Genomic DNA, 23,703 nt, shown 5'->3' on the forward strand with positions numbered 1-23,703 from the left:
AGATAAACTGCCTAGAACAGTGCATGTAAAGCATGACAACCATAGAAAGAGGAGTTGCCTAAAGCACATACAGATCTCCAGGCCCATATTCATAAAGCGTCCCAGAGAAAGAGTGTTGATCTAGGATTAAATCCCTCTCTCTATTTAATCTTCTTCATTATGATCTAAATGGCAAAACGATATCCAAGATCAGCAATGCTACTGAATTCAGGACCTGGGACCAGGCTAGACATGCTGTTCTTTTAAAACCTTGTCGAAGCAGCCTATCTACAGCGTCTTTTTGAATGACAACAACAACGACAATACAGGCCCTATAGTGATTGACATATGTTTTATTTACCTCCATTTTAATATGATGAATTCATTTAATTAATTTAAATTCACTCAAAAATAAAGTTGACAGTACAAACAAGAGGGCAAACTGGCTGGGGGCCATCACTGCCAAGATGACTGGGATGAAATGGCTTGACAGGGAAACAAATTTACAGAAACATTCCCAAAATTCCCAGGTTTTCTAGAAATCCCGAGTGTAGGATTCCCGGGAATACTTGGTAACTGCTTATTCCCGCCTGATTCGTGGGAATTTTGGGAACATTTTCAGAGTTTTACGATCCCAGTCAGAGGTCATATGACAGGGATTTGGTGAGCTCAGGGGGTCTGGTGGGTGTGGGTTCGGGGCCAGTGGGGTCTGTTAAAGTGGTAGGGCTGATGGTGGTGCTGGGCGTGGTTGTAGTGGGAGGGGTGTTCGATGCCCTCGGTAGCCAGCTCCTCCTGCTTGTGAAGGCCCTCCAGCTTGACCAACAGCTCTCCGATGAAGGCCTGGCATGGAGGGACATATAGTAGCATCATGTACAGTACTAGTCAAAAGTTTGGACACACCTACTCATGCAAGAGTTTTTATTTATTTTTACGATTTTCTACATTGTAGAATAATAGGGAAGACATCATACTATGAAAGAATCCATATGGAATCGTGTTGTAACCAAAAAAGTGTTAAACAAATCCAAATATATTTTAGATTCTTCATAGTAGCCACCTTTTGCCTTGATGACAGCTTTATACACTCATGGCATTCTCTCAACCAGCTTTATGAGAAATGCTTTTCCATATGCTGTGCACTTGTTGGGAGCTTTTCCTTCACTCTGCTGTCTAACTCATCCCAAACCATATCAATTGGGTTGAGGTCGGGTGATTGTTGAGGCCAGGTCATTTGATGCACCACCATCACCCTCCATTTTGGTCAGATAGCCCTTACACAGCCTGGAGATATGTTTTGGGTCATTGTCCTGTTTAAAAACAATTGATTGTCCCACTAAGCGCAAACCAGATGAGATGGCGTATCGCTGCAGAATGCTGTGTTAGCCATGCTGGTTAAGTGTGCCTTGAATTCTAAATTAATCACAGATAGTGTCACCAGCAAAGCACCCCCACACCATTACACCTCCTCCTCCATGCTTCTCGGTGAGAACTACACATGCAGAGATCATCCGTTAACTTCATATGGCTGCAGGGGCAGTATTGAGTAGCTTGTATGAAAAGGTGCCCATTGTAAACGGCCAGCTCTTCAGTCTCAGTTGCTAATATATGCATATTATTATTAGTATTGGATAGAAAGTTTCCAAAGTTTCCAAAACTGTCAAAATATTGTCTGTGAGTATAACAGAACTGATATTGCAGGCGAAACCCTGAGGAAAATCAAAACAGGAAGTGGCTTTTATTTTGAAAGCTCTATGTTCCATAGCCTCCCTTTGCTGGATTTAAAGGGATATCAACCAGATTCCTTTTCCTATTGCTTCCTCAAGGTGTCAACAGTCTTCAGACATAGTTTCAGGCTTTTATTTTGAAAAATGAGCCAGAACGATAACATCGCGTCAAGTGGTCACGAGTTTTGCTTGCGCAACAAAATTTAGACAGCCATTGTTTTCCCCTTTCCTACTGTGAAAGACATTTGTGGTTGATATATTATCGATTATATATTTTAAAAACAACCTGAGGATTGATTATAAAAAACGTTTGACATGTTTCTGTGGACATTATGGAAACTATTTGGAATTTTTGTCTGCGTTGTCGTGACCGCTCTTTCCTGTGGATTTCTGAAACTTAACGTGACAAACAAATGGAGGTATTTTGGATATAAAAATCATCTTTATGGAACAAACGGAACATTTGTTGTGTAACTGGGAGTCTCGTGAGTGAAAACATCCGAAGATCATCAAAGGTAAACGATTAATTTGATTGCTTTTCTGATTTTCGTGACCGAGCTACCTGATGCTAAGTGTACTTAATGTTTTATCGTGCGATCGATACATTTACACAAACGCTTGGATTGCTTTCGCTGTAAAGCATAATTTTGAAATCTGACACGACAGGTGGATTAACAAAAGGCTAAACTGTGTTTTCCTATATTGCATTTGTGATTTCATGAATATAAATATTTATAATAATATTTATTGTATGTAGCGCTATGCTATTCAGCGGTTGTTGATGACACTTATCCCGATAGGGGGATTGCTGCCATAACAAGTTAACCTACTCTGCATCTCAGAAAGACACAGCGGTTGGAACCAAAATTCTCAAATTTTGACTCACCGGACAAAAGGACAGATTTCCCCCGTGGTAATGTCCATTGCAAGTGTTTCTTGGCACAAGCAAGTCTCTTCTTATTATTGGTGTCCTTTAGTAGTGGTTTCTTTGCAGCAATTCGACCACAAAGGCCTAATTCACAGTCTCCGCTGAAAAGTTCCTGAGATGTGCCTGTTACTTGAACTCTGTGAAGCATTTATTTGCGCTGCAATCTGAGATGCAGTTAACTCTAATGAACTTAGAATTAACTAAAGCAGAGGTAACTCTGGGTCTTCCTTTTCTGTGGCGGTCCTCATGAGTGCCAGTTTCATCACAGTTTCATCATGGTTTTTGTGACTGCACTTAAAGAAACGTTTAAAGTTGGCTGACCTTCATGTCTTAAAGTAATGATGGACTGTTGTTTCTCTTTGCTTATTTGAGCTGTTCTTGCCATAATATGGACTTTTACCAAATAGGGCTATCTTCTGTATACCCCACCCCTACCTTGACACAACACAACTGATTGGCTCAAACACATTAAGAAGGAAAGAAATTCCCCAAATTAACTTTTAACAAGGCACACCTGTTAATTGAAATGCATTCCAGGTGATTACCTCATAAAGCTGGTTGAAAGAATGCCAAGAGTGTGCAAAGCTGTCATCAAGGCAAATGGTGGCTACTTTGAAGAATCTAAAATATATTTTGATTTGTTTAACACTTTCTTGGTTACTACATGATTCCATATGTGTTATTTCAAAATGTTGATGTCATCACTATTATTCTACAATGAATCAGTAGGTGTGTCCAAACTTTTGACTGGTACTGTATCTACCAGTGGAGGCTGCTGAGGGGAGGACGGTTCATAATAATGTTGGGAAAGGAGCTAATGGAATGGCATCAAACACGTGTTTGATGTATTTGATACCATTCCACCTATTCCACTCCAGCCATTACCACAAGCCAGTCCTGCCCAATCAAGGTGCCACCAACCTCCTGTAATAAATAATGTTTTGTATTTTTCCCTTTCACATTAGATACATTCACTGTGTCACACCTTGATCTGTTTCACCTGTCTTTGTGCTTGTCTCCACCTCCCTCCAGGTGTTGCCCATCTTCCTCATTATCCCCAGTACGTGTTCTCTGTTTGTCTGTTGCCAGTTCGTCTTGTCAGGTCTTACCAGCGTGTTTCCCATCTCCCTGCTTTCTCAAGTTCTGTTTCCTAGTTTCCCCAGTTCTGACCATTCTGCCTGCCCTGATCCCGAGCCTGCATGCCGTTCTGTACCTGCCTGACTCTGACCCGTTTACAAACCTCTGCCTGTCATAAAACCCGAGTCTGCTTGCTGTTCTGTACCTTATTGAGTCTGCCCTGGATTACGGACCTCTGCCTGCCTTTGACCTGTCTTTTGCCTGCCCCCTGTTTGGGTCAATAAACATCTGCGACTCCAGCTGTCTGCATCTGGGTATTATCCTGAGTTCTGATACACTGAACAAAAATACAAATGCAACTTGTAAAGTGTTCGTCCCATTTTCATGAAATTAAATAAAAGATCCCAGAAATTATCCATATGCACAAAAATCTTATTTCTCTCAAATATTGTGCACAAATTTGTTTACATCCCTGTTAGTGAGCATTTCTCCTTTGCCAAGATAATCCATCCACCTGACAGGTGTGGCATATCAAGCAGCTGATTAAACAGCATGATCATTACACAGGTGCACCTTGTGCTGGGGGACAATAAAAGCCCACTCTAAAATGCCACAGATGTCTCAAGTTTTGATGAAGTGTGCAATTGGCATGCTGACTGCAGGAATGTCCACCAGAGCTGTTGCCAGAAATAGCCATGTTCATTTTTCTGCCATAAGCCACCTCCAACATTGTTTTAGAGAATTTGGCAGTATGTCCAACTGGCCTCACAACTGCAGATCACGTGTATGGCGTTGTGTGGGCAAGTGGTTTTCTGATGTCAACGTTGTGAACAGAGTGCCCCATGGTGGCGTTGGTGTTATGGTATGGGCAGGCATAAGCTACGGACAATGAGCACAATTGCATTTTATTGATGGCAGATTGGACAGAAATACTGTGACTGTATTTTTGCCCAGATGCTGTATTCCTGATATCTGTATTCCAGGTCATGTGAAATCCATAGATTAGGGCCTAATTCATGTATTTCAATTGACTGATTTCCTCATATGAACTGTAACTCAATAAAATCTTTGAAATTGTTGCACGTTGCATTTATATTTTTGTTCAGTATAGATAATACATAGATAGGAATTAGAGTGGGAGACGGAAAATAGAGAAGTCTCAACCCCGCCGCTACAGGTTTGGTCTCCAGAACACCTGGATTCACCTGGTGTGTGTGTGTGTGTGTGTGTGTGTGTGCGTGTGTGTGTGTGTGTGTGTGTGTGTGTGTGTGTGTGTGTGTGTGTGTGTGTGTGTGTGTGTGTGTGTGTGTGTGTGTGTGTGTGTGTGTGTGTGTGTGTGTGTGTGTGGAAGCATGTGTGCGTGCATGCCAGAGTATGAGAGCGGAGCGAAGTTGGAGCGTTCCCAATTTGACAGGGGTGGGGAGCGAGATTCCCAAAGGCTGGAGCATCGGCCTTCTCGCCTGCTCCAATTTCGCTCCATTAGCACTCACTTCATGAACTCAGGGCATGCCCGCCCCAGCTTGTATTTGTAGTCTGCTTGTCGTAGACTACAAATGCATGTGCTAAATCAAGGTGCTAAATCAAGGTGACATACAAAAAGGAGGACCAAGAGCAAGAGAGGGAGTACAGTGATGTAGTGTCCACAGCTAAATAATCATTGTGGAATCTGAAAAGAAACTTATCCCAAAAGCATGATTGTGTACTTACTATGAACTTACATGCTAAAAGAGAGGAACGAGGTGGATAGATAACTAGGTGTGTCATTGTAGCAAAGTATTTATAAACAAAACTCTTAAACGTTTAATTCATTTTTGTTCTATTATCTATATAATAGGCCATAATTGATTTTGGCCCATTAGGCCTGATACCCTAACCCTTACCCTACTTTCAAGGAGCTTTCAGTTTTGATTGGGATATTTTGCCTAAAAAACTTTTAGGCCTACCTATAGAAAAACAACAAAAAAATAACACTGCCTCTCTGCCCAAACTGGCAAGAGTGGCCAAAGGAGTGTTAGCATCCCCAGTGGTTCTGCAAGTGTGGAGAGGATATTCTCCGCTACTGGCCGGCTCTCCAGTTACCATCGCATGAGCCTGAAGCCACAGACTGGCCTAACTCTTGTTTCTAAAAACTAATTTTTAAAAAAATTCTAAGGCACTAATAAGGCATTTTTCATTTCATTTGTATTTGTACAGCTTATATACCTCATTTATAGACTATAATGATTTAATACAACAAAACGTTGTTTAAATGCTGAGGGTTTTATGTCCTTACCAGCCTATTGTGTCGCACTTGCAAATGCTTCACAATGTATTTATTTGTAGGCTATAGCCTTGAAAACATTTCAATAATATAACCTAAATAATTCATCTTCGTTCCTTCTTAGGCTCCCTGTCTGGCTCCTGACCTATTTCGTGTTTATATGCTGTTTAATATGACATGTAGCCTATTTGAAACTATGTTCGCGTCTTACATTCAGTTTTCATGTTTATTCAAATACTTTTCATTCAAATCCATATGGTTTGGTTTCAATACTTTAAAAACCAATTGGTCAGTCCAGGTAGTCACACAAATAGATGGGTGTTGGTTCAATTGTGATTTTAATGAATGTAGTGATTTTGGAGCGGGAGTTTTTTCTCCTGTGAGTGTGGAGCGGTTTTTAGCTGAGCGGTAGGAAAGGACAAGCAGCGCCAGAAGCACCACTCCATGAGTGATGAGCGGGATTTCCAACAGCTCAACTGTGCTCACATGCTCTGGTGCATGCGCATGCGTGTTTGGGCCTGAGCGGGCCAGTGTGGGCCCTGTCCTTTGTCAAAATAGGTCCTTTGTTACAACAGAGAAGAGGGGGCAAAACAGAAGAGAAGAAATAGGGAAGGGAGAGAGAGAAGGCTAGGACAGACGGTCATTGTAAGGCATGTGGAGTGACAGTGGAAGGAGGTGTCAGACACTGCTGCCTCCTATCTGAGGCCTATACAGTGTGTGTGTGTGTGTGTGTGTGTGTGTGTGTGTGTGTGTGTGTGTGTGTGTGTGTGTGTGTGTGTGTGTGTGTGTGTGTGTGTGTGTGTGTGTGTGTGTGTGTGTGTGTGTGTGTGTACAGACTAAATAAAAGGTATGACTTAATATGCATGATTATTCCATATCATAAAACATTAGGGTAAAACATACCTCTGTGTTGTTGCTGCACGTCTGAAGGATCTCCTGATGGTGAACAGAGTTTAAAGAAGAGAAAATTCCTTGTATCAAAATTCCAGCAGTTAACTTATCTGTCAAAGTCTGGTTGGTCTGAGTCCATGATCAGAGCAACTTTGGGTGGGCGGGGCCTACCTTTAACTTTTTCACTCGCTCTTCATTGCTAGCCAGGTCTAACAGATGATCAATGTTTACCTCATCTGGCATGTCATCCTCCTGCAAAACACAAGTCGGAAGTTTACATACACTTAGGTTGGAGTCATTAAAACTCGTTTTTCAAGCACTCCACAAATGTATTGTTAACAAACTATAGTTTTGGCAAGTCAGTTAGGACATCTACTTTGTGCATGACACAAGTCATTTTTCCAACCATTGTTTACAGACAGATTATTTCACTTATAATTCACTGTATCACAATTCCAGTGGGTCAGAAGTTTACATACACTAAGTTGGCTGTGCCTTTAAACAGCTTGGAAAATTCCAGAGAAAGATGTCATGGCTTTAGAAGCTTCTGATAGGCTCATTGACATAATTTGAGTCAATTGGAGGTGTACCTGTGGATGTATTTCAAGGCCTACCTTCAAAGTCAGTGTTTCTTTGCTTGACATCATGGGAAAATCTTAAGAAATCAGCCAAGACCTCAGAAAAAAAATTGTAGACCTCCTCAAGTCTGGTTCATCCTTGCGAGAAATTTACAAACGCCTGAAGGTACCACGTTCATCTGTACAAACAATAGTACACAAGTATAAACATCATGGGACCACGCAGCCATCATACCGCTCAGGAAAGAGACGCGTTTTCTCCTAGAGATGAACGTACTTTGGTGCGAAAAGTGCGAATCAACTGAACATGGGGACAAAGATTGTACTTTTTGGAGAAATGTCCTCTGGTCTGATGAAACAAAAATAGAACTGTTTGGCAATAACGACCATCGTTATGTTTGGAGAAAAGTGGGGGAGGCTTGCAAGACAGAAGAACATCAGTCTAACTGTGAAGCACGGGGGTGGCAGCATCATGTTGTGGGGGTGCTTTGCTGAAGGAGGGACTGGTGCACTTCACAAAATAGATGGCATCATGAGGCAGGAAAATGATGTGGATATATTGAAGCAACATCTCAAGACATCAGTCAGGAAGTTAAAGCTTGGTCACAAATGGGTCTTCCAAATGGACAATGACCCAAGCATACTTCCAAAGTTATGGCAAAATGGCTTAAGGACAACAAAGTCAAGGTATTGGAGTGGCTATCACAAAGCCCTGACCTCAATCCTATAGAAAAATTTGTGGGCAGAACTGAAAAAGCGTGTGCGAGCAAGGAGGCCTACCAACCTGACTCAGTTACACCAGCTCTGTCAGGAGGAATGGGCCAAAATTCACCCAACTTATTGTTGGAAGCTTGTGGAAGGCTACCCAAACGTTTGACTCAAGTTAAACAATTTAAAGGCAATGCTACCAAAAAATAATTTAGTGTATGTAAACTTCTGACCCACTGGGAATGTGATGAAAGAAATACAATCTTAAATAAATCATTATCTCTACTATTATTCTGACATTTCACATTCTTAAAATAAAGTGGTGATCCTAACTGACCTCAAACAGGGAATTCTTACTTGGATTAAATGTCAGGAATTGTGAAAATCTGAGTTTTAATGTATTTGGCTAAAGTGTATGTAAACTTCTGACTTCAACTGTATATTAAAAACGCACACACATGTATACTGTATATTATCAGAGTAGAAAAGTAATAGTAGCAATGTCCATGTATCCAACTCTCCAAACTGTATCAGTGGCCTAGCCAGACAGAACTGAGCTCTGTTGTTCCAGACCAGTTGAAGATCAGCCACCTCTCCACACAAATTCTCTCTTAAGGGCATATCCTAAAATGATAGTTGCTGACATTATTGTTTATCTGATCTAATGCTTAGCTGAGATCAGGCATGAGCCAACAAGGTGCACTTGTGGCCCTATAGGGTTGAATGTCCTGCTTTACACTAGTAGTGTACTAAAATCAAATCCTATCAAACTTTATTTGACAAATGCGCCAAATACAACAGGTATTTGGCACCTTACCGTGAAATGCTTACTTACAAGTCCTTAACCAACAATACAGTTAAGAAAAAAGAAATTACAAAAAAAAAAAAACTAAAACTAAACTTTAAAAAAAAAAAAAAAAAAATCAAACTGTCATCAATGCAAAAGTTGGCTACTTAGAAGAATCTACAATATAAAATATATTTTGATTTGTTTAATACTACATGATTCCATATGTGTTATTTCATAGTTTTGATGTCTTCACTATTATTCTACAATGTAGAAAATAGTAAAAATAAAGAAAAACCTGTCACGTGTGCTCCCTCTCTGGCCTCTAGGTCACCAGGCTGCTCGTTATGGCGCACACCTGTCACCATCATTACACGTACCTGCACGTCATCAGACTCACCTGGACTCCATCACCTCCTTGATTACCTGCCCTACATATGTCACTCCCTTTGGGTTCTTCCTCAGGCGTCATTGTTTCTGTTCCTGTGTAATTTCTGTGCGTTGTTCGTGGTTCTTATTTGATATTATGGTGTGTTTATTTATTAAAAAACTCACTCCCTGAACTTGCTTCCCGACTCTCAGCACACATCGTTACAAAACCCTTGAATGAGTAGGTGTATTCCAAACTTTTGACTGGTACTGTAGTTCCTGGATGGCAGGAAGCTTGCAGTATTGCTACAAGGTTACAAGGTGCAGTATTGTTACAGGTTTTATGTCCAAAATTGCAGCCTATTCCCTATATAGTGCATAACTTTGACCATAGAGCTCTGGTCAAAAGTAGTGCACTACATAAGGAATAGGCTGACATTTCAGATGCAGACAAGAACACGGAGCAGAATGTTATATTTTGACATTTTAATAATTTATCAGACACTTTTACCCAGAGCGACTTACAGGAGCAATTAGGGTTAAGTGCCTTCCTCAAGGGCACATTGACAGATGTTTCACCTAGTTGGCTTAGGAATTTGAACCAGATACTTTTCGGTTACTGGCCCAACGCTCTTTACCGCTAGGCTCCCTGTCACTAGGACACCTGTATCCCCAAACCATCACAGCAGAGCAAAACATCTGGCTAGTGATGTCACATGGCCAGCTGCAGTATGTTTACCCTACCTCAAGGAGTATTAACCCCATCCTCTGTACGTTCTCTTCCTGTTTCTCATCCTTCATCCCTCATTCCCTCTCTGTAAGGGAGGGAATGAGGGATGAAGTTCCATTTCTGTTCCTTTCCCTTTTTTCCAAGTGGCCATGTAAGGCAGCGAGTTAGCATCCCCCAGCCACCATGTATACATGTGTCTCTGTCAGGAGGCGGCTGCTACAGTGGTGGCTCAAGACTTAGGCTACATCTGACATGGCACATTATTCTCTAGTGCACTACCCATAGATCCCTGGTCAAAAGTAGTGAACTATAGGGAATATGGTGCCATTTTGGACAGAGCCTTAGTCCACAGTGCACCTTGCATCTTCTCCGGTCCTTTTATGGACACTGTGCCCTCTCATAACATACATATTGTATACGCCTTGTATATACATCTCATATACAACGCCCACAACAATGTGCAAGTCTGCTTAGTCCTGTTAAGGACGACGCAGAACAGCTGGTTTAGAAATGCCTCTGTAATTTCAAGTACCAGTTATTGTGTTTGAATGTACTACAGTAGTTATTCTACATTGTTTGTGTCTCAGAGGAGTGTTCATTTGTCTGCATGTTAGACATGGGTTATAAAGCCCTGTAATACCCTCAGTGCTGTGAAAAGTCCAAATGTAATGTTGAGATCCATGTGTTATGTACAGTGTGTCTATACAGAGCACAACCCAGCCCTTTTTATATGAATATCCAACTCAAAGCCTTGTTTTTAAACATAAAGTGACTATTTTTTTAATCAAATTCTATTGATTTTGGCAAAGGTGAAAGAGCAAAATTCTCATTCTTAAAGGATGGGAAACTTTCAGATAATATTGCCTGATTAGAAAGTTAACTTGCCATGATACCCAAAATGTCTTAACAGTCTGAAACCTATTGCCTGAGCACTTACAAGACACTTTGTGTGGTGACCATTATTATGATCCATAGGCTATGACGGCACTCACTTTGCTCAAGTACAGCTCATCCAAGCAGTCATCGATCCATTTCTCCACGTCTAGTCGTCTCTGTAGCTCTTTTCTGTTGTATTTCACAGTCACTCGAGCTTGTCTCTTCTGTAGTTTGACTCCGTGTTCTCGAGACGTTTCCAAATCTGATGAGTGGACTTCCTCTGCTCGCATCCGTCCGACCCTGTCGGCTGCCATGTCTGGTCTGACTGGTTCCCAAGCAAATGGGAGCTTGAAACACTGTGTGGGTTGAAGCGAGAATGTAATTGTGGATTCGACAACATTCTATGTAGCAAACCTAAAACAGTCTTCGGGTTCTAGTTTCAACTCTTTCCTGCGGAAGCGCACCGGAAAAAAAGCGCACAGTAAAAAGTGACCAAAAGATTGTAGGTTGTTAAACCAACACAGACAGAAATTGGGACAGATTCTGGGAAGAAAAAAATAAATATTATAGAAACATGTGTTTGAGCAAGCGTTCGAATAATTTTGCTAATTGGGTAGGCCTTCCTTGCGTACATTATGCAATGGCAGGTTACTTCTCACATTATATACCAATCGTTTTACATAAACCCCTCATTATAGGCTTATTTTCAAACATTTGAATTGAATGGCATTTATACCTTTGTCTATCATAGGGCCAACTTGCTCTATGATGATACTCAATCGATAGGTGACAAAAGCTGATGATTTTATAGTTTTTATTCAACACACTCACAGCAACAAAAAAACTTAAAATATATATTTTTTTTAGCAAATGCCTGACAAACTAACTTTGGCATGAACATAAATTTACACTGGCTGTTCTTCAGAAACAGCAATACTCATAATCCGTGTATCAAAGTCACATGTTCATTGATTTCAGGTCATAAATAATTTCCCCGGAATATTCCTGGTGTATTTAGATTACACAGAATAATCAAAGATGTAGAACAAGTTGTTTATTTAGGATCACATAAATATATCTCTGAATTTGTGACAAAAGGAAAACATTTTACATATAAACTCAGCAAAAAAAAGAAAAGTCCTCTCACTGTCAACTGTGTTTGTCAGCAAACTTAACGTGTAAATACTGGTTGGAACATAAGATTCAACAACTGAGACAAACTGAACAAGTTCCACAGACATATGACTAACAGAAATGGAAGAATGTTGCCCTGAACAAAGGGGCGGGGACAAAATCAAACATAACAGTCAGTGTCTGGTGTGGCCACCAGCTGCATTAAGTACTGCAGTGCATCTCCTCCTCATGGACTGCACCAGATTTACCAGTTCTTGCTGTGAGATGTTACCCCACTCTTCCAAGGCACCTGTAAATTCCCAGACATTTCTGGGGGGGAATGGCCCTAGCTCTCACTCTCCGATCCAACAGGTCCCAGACGTGCTCAATGGGATTGAGATCCAGGCTCTTCACTGGCCATGGCAGAACACTGACATTCCTGTCTTGCAGGAAATCACGCACGGAATGAGCAGTACGGCTGGTGGCATTGTCATGCTGGAGGGTCATGTCAGGATAAGCCTGCAGGAAGGGTACCACATGAGGGAGGAGGATGTCTTCCCTATAATGCATAACGTTGAGATTGCCTACAATGACAACAAGCTCAGTCCGATGATGCTGTGATACACCGCCCCAGACCATGACGGACCCTCCACCACCAAATTGATCCCACCGAGTACAGACCTCGGTGTAACGCTCATTGCGTCGACGATAAACGCGAATCCAACCATCACCCCCGGTGAGACAAAACAGTGACTTGTCAGTGAAGAGCACCTTTTGCCATTCCTGTCTGGTTCAGCGACGGTGGGTTTGTGCCCATAGGCGACGTTGTTGCCGGTGATGTCTGGTGAGGACTTGCCTTACAACAGGCCTACAAGCTCCCATACCAGCCTCTCTCAGTCTATTGCAGACAGTCTGAGCATTGATGGAGGGATTGTGCGTTCCTGGTGTAATTCTGGCAGTTGTTGTTGCCATCCTGTACCCCTCCAGCAGGTGTGATGTTCGGATGTTCCGATCATGTGCAGGTGTTGTTACACGTGGTCTGCTACTGCGAGGATGATCAGCTGTCCGTCCTGTCTCTGTGTAGCTCTGTTTGAGGCATCTCACAGTATGGACATTGCAATTTATTGCCCTGGCCACATCTGCAGTCCTCATGCCTCCTTGCAGCACGCCTAAGACACATTCACGCAGATGAGCAGGGAACCTGGGCATCTTTCTTTTGGTGTTTTTCCGGAGTCAGTAGAAAGGCCTCTTTAGTGTCCTAAGTTTTCATAACTGTGACCTTAATTGCCTACCTTCTGTAAGCTGTTAGTGTCTTAATGACCGTTCCACAGGTGCATGTTCATTAATTATTTATGGTTCATTGAGCAGGCATGGGAAACAGTGTTTAAACCCTTTACAATGAAGAGCTGTGAAGTTATTTGGATTTTTACAAATTGTCTTTGAAAGACAGGTCTTGAAAAAGGGACATTTCTTCTTTTGCTGAGTTTAATAAATAACATAAATAAAATGATGGTATAACGACTGATAGTTTCATCTTAGGAAATGGTATGTTGACAAAAATAATAGTTAATTTTAAAATGAAAAATATATATGTTTTATCTTTTGGAATTGCTAATATCAGAGTTCTGGTGAAATGAGCTTAGAAACAAAAACAGTGGAAAAAGTTGAATATATTTGCTGTATTCATCTCCTTGGTCATTGATAACAGTCTATTGTCTTCCAAAAAAAGTACAGGTCAGAGAATCAGGTCTTCCTGTATTTGGTTTAAATGGTTCTTCCAGAGTCATTTGGTCAATATCACTGTGTTGGAGCAAGTGCATTGATAGGTCAGTGTCCATCGTAAGTAGTTATGAGGAATTGGTAGTCATCTCTTTGGGTTATTTGACATGGAAGACCTTTCTCTGAGGAGATTTCCTAAAGTTCCCATACATCAAGAGGTCATTTACTATTCTTCTTCATGACACAAGGTTGTTTTCCAACATAATTTTTTTTGTCAAAATGTGTAGCAAACATTTTCAGAATGAGGGGAATAATTTCCAAACATTCAAGCAGTTTGTATTTTTCTTCATTAACTTAACATTTCAAAATGAGAGAAAAATAAGTGCTAATGATCCGCTGTTCTTCCTCCCAGTTTTTGTCTCTCACTCCCCAGGTGTTTGGCTGTCCAGTCTCCTTTTCTGTCCATCTTGGGTCCAGGCCAGTGGCTCATCTCAGCCCAGCCCCGCTGTCCCCCCTCCAGAGGTAGTCCTGTCCAGGGGAGAATGAGTGGCGCTCCCCCCCAAGTCCCCGGCCCGTCCTGTCATCTGTGGGTCTAAGCGATGCAAGTGAAGCCATGCTGAGGCGCGGGTCGCTGTTGCTGATCTTGAACAGGCCACTAGCCGCCATGAAAGCCTCTCTCTCACTGGGGAAGCGGTTGATCCCCGTCTTCAGGTCGTTGAACACCGCCGTGTCATTCAGCTGCTTCCTGCCACTCAGCCAGCGCTGCCGCAGCACCACAATGCCCATCGCCAGGCCAAGGGCGAGTAACGCCAGGACACAGGAGGCTGTGAGGGCTGTGGAGGAAGGTTTATTGGTCAGTCGGGGGGCAGGATGGAAGCTGGGCTGCAGTGTGAACTCGCAGCTGGGTCCCATGAAACCCGACGGGCACTGGCACACGGGCCCCGTGAAGTGGGTGAAGCAAGTGCCGCCATTCTGGCAGGGCTGGGCACTGGCACCGCGGCCACAGGCATCTGAGCGCAGGCTACAGTTCTTGCCGGCGTAGCCCAGCGTGCATGAGCAGGTGTAGTCGTCCACACCGTCCTGGCAGGTGCCAGCGTTCTGGCACGGCGCTGAAGCACAGTCGTCGATGTTGAACTGGCAGTTGGCGCCGGTAAAGCCCGAGTGGCAGCGGCACAGCACGCTATGACCCAGGTCTAGACACTCACCGCCTAGAAGACAACATATCACACGGCGCCAATTAGTACACTGCAGCCTACCACATTCTGAAGTAGCACAAGATGTGATATCACACTGTTGGCACTTCATGACATCATGAATTCATATACCCTGAAAACATGTATTAATTAATTGTTCTACCAGCCAAGTGAAGTACTTCATTATCAAGTACTTCAAGCAAGTGCAGGTGCGTACTTCAACCACTAGATGTTGCCAGAACCAAGGCAAGCTCCTCTCCATCCACTTTCACCTGTTTCCAGTTATTTGGGGAGCTGGTGGACTGTTTTAAATTCCTTGGCATAACCATCTCATTCGATCTGATATGGCCAGCCAACACAAACGCTGTGATCAGGATGGTACAGCAGCGGCTCTATTTCCTGAGGCTGCTGAAGAAGTTTGGCATGAGTACAGGCACTCAAGTCAACTTCGACCAATGCACAGTAGAGAGCATCCTGACTGGATCCATCAATGTGTGGTATGGTAACACCAATGCATAAGACTGCAAAAGGTTTCAGAGGGTAGCACACACTGCAGAGAGAATCATTGGCACTACCCTCCGCGTCATTGAGGCCATCTATGCAGACAGATCCCTTCCTAGTGCCCAAAAGACCCCAGCCACCCTGCGAGTGCACTATTCTCACAGGAGCATCAAGACCTCCACTACCAGGTTCAATAATAGTTTTAATCAGAGTGTAATCCTCCTTTTAAACCAAGCAACCTGGCTGCTGTTTTTCCTCTTCCTTTTGGAAGTTTACATAAACGAGTTTTAATGACATCAACCTAAGTGTTTCAACCACTCCACATATGTATTGTTAACAAACTATAGTTTTGACAAGTCGGTTAGGACATCTACTTTGTGCATGACACAAGTAATTTTTCCAACAATTGTTTACAGACAGATTATTTCACTGTATTACAATTCCAGTTGGTCAGAAGTTTACATACACTAAGTTGACTGTGCCTTTAAACAGCTTGGAAAATTCCAGAAAATGATGTCATGGCTTTAGAAGCTTTTGATAGGCTAATTGCCATCATTTGAGTCAATTGGAGGTGTACCTGTGGATGTATTTCAAGGCCTATCTTCAAACTCTGTGCCTCTTTGCTTGACATCATGGAAAAAAATCAAAAGAAATCTGCCAAGACTGGAGACCTCCACAAGTCTGGTTCATCCTTGCGAGCAATTTCCAAACGGCTGAAGGTACCACGTTCATCTGTACAAACAATAGTGCGCAAGTATAAACACCATGGGACAACACAGTCATAATACCGCTCAAGAAGGAGACGCGTTCTGTCTCCTAGAGATGAACGTACTTTGGTGCGGAAAGTGCGAATCAATCCCAGAACAACAGCAAAGGACCTTGTGAAGTTGCTGAAGGAAACAGGTACAAAAGTATCTATATTCACAGTAAAACGAGTCCTATATTGATAAAACCTGAAAAGCTGCTCAGCAAGGAGGAAGCCACTGCTCCAAAACCGCCATAACAAAGCCAGACTACGGTTTGCAACTGAACATGGGGACAAAGATTGTACTTTTTGGAGAAATGTCCTCTGGTCTGATGAAACAAAAATAGAACTGTTTGGCCATAATGACCATCGTTATGTTCGGAGGAAAAAGGGGTAAGCTTGCAAGCCAAAGAATACCATCCCAACCGTGAAGCACGGGGGTGGCAGCATCTTGTTGTGGGGATGCTTTGCTACAGGAGGGACTGGTGCACTTCACAAAATAGATGGCATCATGAGGAAAATGATGTGGATATATTGAAGCAACATCTCAAGACATCAGTTGAAAGTTAAAGTTAAAGCTTGGTCACAAATGGGTCTTCCAAATGGACAATGACCCCAAGCATACTTTCAAAGTTGTGGCAAAATGCCTTAAGGACATCAAAGTCAAGGTATTGGAGTGGCCATCACAAAGCCCTTATAGAAAATTATTGGGCAGAACTGAAAAAGCGTGTGCGAGCAAGGAGGCCTACAACCCTGACTCAGTTACACCAGCTCTGTCAGGAGTTACGGGCCAAAATTCACCCAACTTATTGTGGGAAGCTTGTGGAAGGCTACCCAAAATGTTTGACCAAAGTTAAACAATTTAAAGGCAATTCTACCAAATATTAATTGAGTGTATGTAAACTTCTGAATCACTAGGAATGTGATGAAAGAAATAAAAGCTGAAATAAAATTACTCTACTATTATTCTGACATTTCACATTGTTAAAATTAAGTGGTGCCCTAACTGACCTAAGACAAGGAATGTTTACTTGGATTAAATGTCAGGAATTGTGGAAAAACTGAGTTTATTGTATTTGGCTACGGTGTATGTAAACATCCAACTTCACAACATACTGTATGACTGAAAACATTTAAAATCTTTTTACTGTACATGTCTATGTACTGTACTATATGTGCGAGCGCTCCAACAAAGAATTACAACTACTTTAATACCTGCAAATAAACTATAACTTCAATTTGAGCTTGATCCATTGCAGTCAGACTCACCATTCAGACAGGGGCTGTTGCTGCAGCGGTCCAGTTTCTTTTCGCAGTTGGAGCCAGTGTAGGTGGGAGGGCAACGGCAGGAATAGCCCCCCGTCAGCATCTCCATGCAGGTTCCTCCATTGAAACAGGGCCCATCGGCACACGTCATGGCGATGATCTCACAGTTCTTCCCATAGAAGCCCTGGGGGCAGGTGCATGAGTAGTCGTTCTCCAGGTCCTAAAGAGACAGATGATTGTCATTAGAGTATTTTTGATAATGTCGAGAGAATTGTCGTTAGACAGACACCTTGACCGAGCTTTGGCTTTCTACAATCCATAGATGAACCATGATTACTGATCATGTTTCTGACATTGTGTCTTATTTAAATATGTTTATTACTGTGTTATGTTACGCTGCGTTTGTACCTTGGACACATTTCCATTTTACCTTCAAATGGAAGATTAAGAAAAAAAACAATATAACATGGAATGCCAAATTAACCGAAATACAAAATTGTTTAATTAACACCCAATTGAACATTTAAAAAAAATCTGAGCCAATATTTAACTATCCCTATTTCCTGTAAGCTGTAATATTACTCACATTGCAGCTGCCTCCGTTCTTGCAGGGGTTGCTGTCACACTCGTTGGTCTCCAGCTCACAGTTGGTGCCACCGTAGCCCGGGCGGCAGATACAGGTGAAGCTGCCCTGGCCTGTGTTGGTACAGGTGGCACCGTTGGCACACGGCCGATGGTTGGTGCAGTAGTTTAGGTCCTGGTCGCAGAAGAGGCCGCCCCAGCCCTCCTTGCAGTCACACTGCCACGGCTGGACGCAGGTGCCATGGAGGCAGCCCGGGTAGCGCACACACTCGTTGCAAGAGGGCCCCTGCCAACCCATTCTGCACTTGCAGTCCCCAGGGGCCTCGCAGTAGCCATGCCTCGCGCTGCAGTCTGCCGAACAGATGGCTGGTGGGAGGAGGAGGGGGGGGGGGGGGGGTGTGATTACAATGAATGGGCAGATTGGGCACGCATGCACACACCCGCCCACCAACTCTGTCTGAGCCCCCCCACTGCCGGCCCTCCCAACTGTTTGTTAAGTATCAAACCAAGCAGCTGGTGAGCACTCGACCGTAGGAACAGAAGCCAGGACTTTCTTTTCGCCCTCTGCCTTACACACACACACACAGCATCTCCAACATGTGTCCCTGGTGAGGCATGGTTCTTTCTCCCTTTGTTATAGGGGAACAAAGGGCAGATCGAACTCCACAAGCCGTCCTTACTATAAAGTCTACAAAGCAACAACAGGAGGCTTTCTGAGATAAAAGTACATACTTAAGGCTCATGCAATTATGCCTGTCTAAAATAGTAGAGTGGCTGGTTATGGGATTAAATTGAAATCCTTGAGGCAGAAGAGTAATCTTAGTTTAGAAATAACTTGGCACAAACATTTTCAAATTAAAATGTGTTGCACATGCTTAATTATTGGTGTGATTATATGTAAGCCTGTATGTACACATTTTTGCCACCAATCATTCAGGTCTATATACTGCCCTTGTGACACCTTCAAAGAGCATTAATTGTTTTCACTAAGGAGAATGCCAAAATTAACATTTGCCTCATTTATCAATGAATCCTTGTGTGCACTGTGCAGTCTAATTATACAATAGGCCTATACAGTGCAGACTGAGACAACCTGGTTGACAGAATCTGAGTCTGGACAGTAATGTAGCCTAAAGTCATCGACGTTAACCAAGTAGATTGAACTTACAATCAGAACAGTAGTTGCCCTTCCAGCCCTCCAGACATTGTTTGTTTCCCTCCACGTCACAGTTGTAGTGGCCCAGAGTGTCATCGCGGGGTCTGCAGTATTCGGCGCAGCTGTCGCCAAAGTAGTACTCGTCACAGAATGCGTGATAGGAGTAGCGCAGCTCGCTCTGCTCTCCGAAGTGGACGTCTTGAGACCAGTCCTCGCCTATGGCCAGTCTTCTTCTGGTAGCCAAGCGGCTGACCAGGTTGTTTTGGTTGTCTGAAAAAATATAAGAAAAGTAGTATTGTAGTAGCCTATTGGCATACTGATTTGTTTTTAAGTAACAGGAAGGCTGTTAAAAAAAGTGCTATAATAAGCCTACTGCAACAACACCTTACCTGTGTATTCTGTAGGGATTTCTGCGTTCCATGCTTCAATGATCAGCGAAAATGTTCCCTGTAACAGAGGTAAATCCTGTATTAAAACATTTATGCAAGAATGATAGAGTAACATAACATGTATATGTCCTTGTGTAACAGTATTTATGAATAAAATATTATTTACCGGCCACTTAAAATGGAACGGTATTCTAATAGGAGCGCTGCTGGAAATTGAGGTCTGATCTGCGCTTATGACGTTGGTGTGTCCTGTTCCAAAAGTGCATGGTGGCTCCGCATGGATGACGTCCTCTGAGTGTTTGAGACAAATTCTGAAAAAGATGTGACAGTCCCTATGCCTTCTGCATATGCGCTGAGCAGTGTTGAACGAATGGACTTTCAGCTCGAACACACCAGAAGATGATACCTGCCAAGAGAAGAGCGAATTGGACATTAGAGATATGCTGTGCATAAAGCACGGCAATTTTGAATGGTTCCTCATTGTTACATTTCGTACTTACCACTTGCACTACAGCCAAAGCAAAGACACATCTAAGAGGTAGCGAGGCCATTTCCGCCAGGTGTTTGGTTGGTAGCTATACAACAATCCGCAGGTGTTTGCATTCGTTGTGTCCAATAGAAATGTGACAGGCGCGTATTCCCAAAAAACAGGATAGAAAAAAATCCTTGCAGTCACACCATAAAATTAGTATGAAAAGGTATAGCAGTCCAAGCAAAGTCCTCGCTCTTCCCTATGTCCTGGTCGCTGGTCTTCACTTGTTTTGGTTCTGGTGGTTAATGAGAGTGAATGAATTTTATACCCCTGATGCGCGCCCCTGTCACGCGTCAGGAGGCGGGGCACGATAAGACCCAAGGGACAACCACGACGCGTCGGAACATGTGTGTGGATTTGGTGCTGATTAAATTTATCAGCAAAAATAACATAAGGCCTATACTTAGAGCATAATCATATTTGAAGTGTGATTGGCACAATACATATTTTATACAGTTATACAGCTGCAACAAGCTGCAACAAACACTCAAACGGGACAGTTTTATTTCAATCTCTTCATTTAAAAACTCAATCATGGACACTCTTACTGACAGTTGTGGCTGCTTTGTGTGATGTATTGTTGTCTCTACCTTCTTGCCCTTTGTGCTGTTGTCTGTGCCCATTAATCTTTGTACCATGTTTTGTGCTGCTACCATGTTGTGTTGCTACCATGCTGTGTTGTCATGTGTTTCTGCCTTCCTATGTTGTTGTCTTAGGTCTCTCTTTATGTAGTGTTGTGCTGTGTCTCTTGTCGTGATGTGTGTTTTGTCATATATTTATATTTAATTTATGCATTATTTTTAATTCCAGCCCCCGTCCCCGCAGGAGGCCTTTTGCCTTTTGGTAGGCCATCATTGTAAATAAGAATGTGTTCTTAACTGCCTTGCCTAGTTAAATAACGGTTAAATAAATAAATAAAACATAAATACAACTAACTAGCCAAATGTCCACGATTTTGGAGTCGAGCTAGGAAATGTGTGACACAAGCATCGAAAACTGAATTGTTAGGCCTACATATTTAATTATTAAACTTCAATCAGACACATAATAATATAGTTCCACAAAAGCATACGATTTTCAACCAGTATAATGAATAGGCTTCACAGCCTAACAGCTCTACAGTATCTATACCTACTGGAAACATGTAACAGAAAAAAGTTGTTAATTTATTAAGCACTTTAGCCTACCGGCACAATGATGGTAAATTAAGTGTTAGACAGCATCACATGATAATAAACATTTGGGTTATGAGTGGTTATAACCTAGGCTACTATTCGATATCACCTATTCTTAGGTCTTTCAATTATATTCAAAATAAGTTGTTTCACAAAACGTTGGCATAAGAACATGTATTGTTCAGTATTAATTCATTGTTCAGTATTAATTAATTTGTGGTAAATATCGATCTGAAGGAAGTTGGGAGAATAGCATGATCCGCCCTTTCTTCAGTCACAAAATTGTAATTGCTCAGACGCGTGCGGGCAGGTTATGGATGAGACCTTTCATTGTGCGCTTCAGGGATATTCGGGGGTCTATTGTTGAGGTTGAGTCAGGGGAGGGGCACTCTCTCTGGACCATGCAGCGGGCTAGAGTTTTTGCCTTTGTGTGAACAGCTGTATGGTAATCAATGGCACATGACCTTCTCAATTTGTCCTTCCCAACTGCACACAACTTTCTTAATGCATATTGATTTAGGGGGCATCAACAGGGGTATTTCCAGCATATGTCGTGCTTATTGCAATTATAGCCTATACACTTTTAGAAAAAAAGGTGCTATCTAGAAGTAGTTTAGTTATAGGACTAGGCTACCTTACACCATGCACTTTAAGATCTTTGACCACTTTCAGATCACATGTCTTTCCTGTATTATTAAAATTAACTCTAATAAACCCAAACAATTACTATTGGATATTGGACTACAGTCAATGTAAAATATTACTATAAAATCCAACCAATCAAGTCTTAACAATATGGGTAGCCTGCTGAGTGCACTGTCGTTTTACGCAGAGTAGATTCATTATTCATGGTTTTAAAGTGCGAAGAGATGTAGAAATCTCCTGATTATTGAGAACAAAACCTTCTATCAAGCAGCACCACTTGAAAAAAAAGTGCTTCACGCGAAAGTGTGTGTGTGAGAGAGATTTAGAGGGGAAGGGCCACCACTGCTTCTCGTTCGTGCATTGATATTCTAATGAGCGAGGGGCGCGTGCCGTCACTGACCCACACACACTTCTCTGCTAAAACAGTAAATCAAGTAATTCCATGAAGTTGCGCACAAATAAGTCACAAGTAGAGCATAATGAAAGAAGTCCTCAATGACAAAGAAATATAGAGAAATGTTCAACTGAACTATGTAAAATATAAAGGACACCATGTAAACTTGACACAACTGTTCAAAAGCATTGGAGTCAATATTGGGCAACTCAATAGTAGGAAGGTTTTCCCAATGTTTGGTATACTCAGTGTATATCTATTTATTATGCATGGGAATAGTTTAGAACAGATTTCGAAAATTAAAATCACTTGGAGCTAATTTGCATGGTGTATTTACATTATATGTTAAATTTGACTAGGCAAGTCAGTTTAGAACAAATTCTTATTTTCAATCACGGCCTAGGATCAGTGGGTTAACTGCCTTGTTCAGGAGCAGAACGGCAGATTTTTACCTTGTCAGCTCTGGGATTCGATCTTGCAACTTTTCGGTTACTAGTCCAATGCTCTAATCACTCGGCTACCTGCCGCCCCAATTTATGTCAAAAAATAAAACAAATGTATACAAAAACACTACCATTCAAATGTTTTGGTCACTTAGAAATGTCCTTGTTTTTGAAAGAAAATATTTTTTTTGTCCATTAAAATGACATCAAATTGATCAGAAATACAGTGTAGACATTATTGATGTTGTAAATGACTATTGTAGCTGGAAACGGCTGATTTTTTATTCAATATCTACATAGGCGTACAGAGGCCCATTATCAGCAACCATCACTCCTGTGTTCCAATGGCACATTATGTTAGCTAATCCAAGTTTATAATTTTAAAAGGCTAATTGATCATTAGAAAACCCTTTTGCAATTATTAAACTTCCGACTTCAACTGTACATGTGTAGTGCGGTGCACAGTGTGTTCTTTTACACGTTCTTCACAGAAAATGAGCTAAGGCCAATGAGTCTCAGGATGAAAAAATAATTAATTGTAATTGTATTGTAATTGTATTAATTATATTTTTCTTTTAGCAAACATTGAAAATGGGTCCCACAACCCGGACATCACACAAGGGTTAATCTAACACTGCATTTAATGTAAAAATAAATTGGCAGTTGTAGTGTAATGTGTCTAGGTGAAGCAGGTAAGGCGGAGTCAGGCGCAGGACACAGAGATGAGTAGTATTCGTAACTTTCCTCAAACAAAACAACAAAATATTCCAAGAAGGAAAATATACTAGCTCACAATACAATACTTCTTACAATGAACAAACACGCACAAAACCATTGGGGAGCCAGAGGGTTAAATAGGGAACATATAATTCAGGAATGGAAACCAGGTGTGTACAATGAAGACAAAACAAATGGAAAATTAAAAGTGGATCGGTGGTGACTA

At 41.9% G+C, this 23,703-nt stretch overlaps 2 protein-coding genes across 2 annotated transcripts; both read right to left on the bottom strand.

Moving 5' to 3' along the window:
* Positions 1 to 309: 309 nt before the first annotated feature.
* On the bottom strand, positions 310 to 11,221 carry LOC110537655 (protein phosphatase 1 regulatory subunit 14A). Its single transcript, XM_021623864.2, has 4 exons — positions 11,024 to 11,221; positions 7,031 to 7,111; positions 6,872 to 6,904; positions 310 to 819 (listed from the first exon to the last, which is right to left on the bottom strand). The coding sequence occupies exons 1-4, from the start codon at positions 11,219 to 11,221 to the stop codon at positions 649 to 651; spliced, it is 483 nt and encodes a 160-aa protein (XP_021479539.1). The 3' UTR covers positions 310 to 648.
* A 2,177-nt stretch (positions 11,222 to 13,398) lies between these two features.
* On the bottom strand, positions 13,399 to 20,335 carry LOC110538901 (delta-like protein B). Its single transcript, XM_036937627.1, has 7 exons — positions 20,072 to 20,335; positions 19,738 to 19,977; positions 19,572 to 19,629; positions 19,195 to 19,452; positions 18,031 to 18,392; positions 17,448 to 17,664; positions 13,399 to 14,947 (listed from the first exon to the last, which is right to left on the bottom strand). Exons 1-7 carry the CDS (start codon positions 20,120 to 20,122, stop codon positions 14,226 to 14,228), a joined length of 1,908 nt encoding a protein of 635 aa, XP_036793522.1. The 5' UTR covers positions 20,123 to 20,335; the 3' UTR covers positions 13,399 to 14,225.
* Between the last annotated feature and the right edge of the window lie 3,368 nt (positions 20,336 to 23,703).

The sequence above is a fragment of the Oncorhynchus mykiss genome, chromosome 12, assembly GCF_013265735.2.
Source record: "Oncorhynchus mykiss isolate Arlee chromosome 12, USDA_OmykA_1.1, whole genome shotgun sequence".
In the NCBI taxonomy this organism is placed as follows: Eukaryota; Metazoa; Chordata; class Actinopteri; order Salmoniformes; family Salmonidae; genus Oncorhynchus; species Oncorhynchus mykiss.

Excerpts from the sequence above, each read along its gene's own strand:
- LOC110537655 (XM_021623864.2), bottom strand. The coding sequence starts at position 11,221 with ATGGCAGCCGACAGGGTCGGACGGATGCGAGCAGAGGAAGTCCACTCA. Across the intron at positions 6,905-7,030 it reads AGCGAGTGAAAAAGTTAAAG|GAGATCCTTCAGACGTGCAG; the intron begins GTAGGCCCCGCC and ends GTTCACCATCAG. Across the intron at positions 820-6,871 it reads CGTGCAGCAACAACACAGAG|GCCTTCATCGGAGAGCTGTT; the intron begins GTATGTTTTACC and ends CCTCCATGCCAG.
- LOC110538901 (XM_036937627.1), bottom strand. The coding sequence starts at position 20,122 with ATGGCCTCGCTACCTCTTAGATGTGTCTTTGCTTTGGCTGTAGTGCAA. Across the intron at positions 19,630-19,737 it reads CGTTCCATTTTAAGTGGCCG|GGAACATTTTCGCTGATCAT; the intron begins GTAAATAATATT and ends CCTCTGTTACAG. Across the intron at positions 17,665-18,030 it reads AGAACGGAGGCAGCTGCAAT|GACCTGGAGAACGACTACTC; the intron begins GTGAGTAATATT and ends CTGTCTCTTTAG.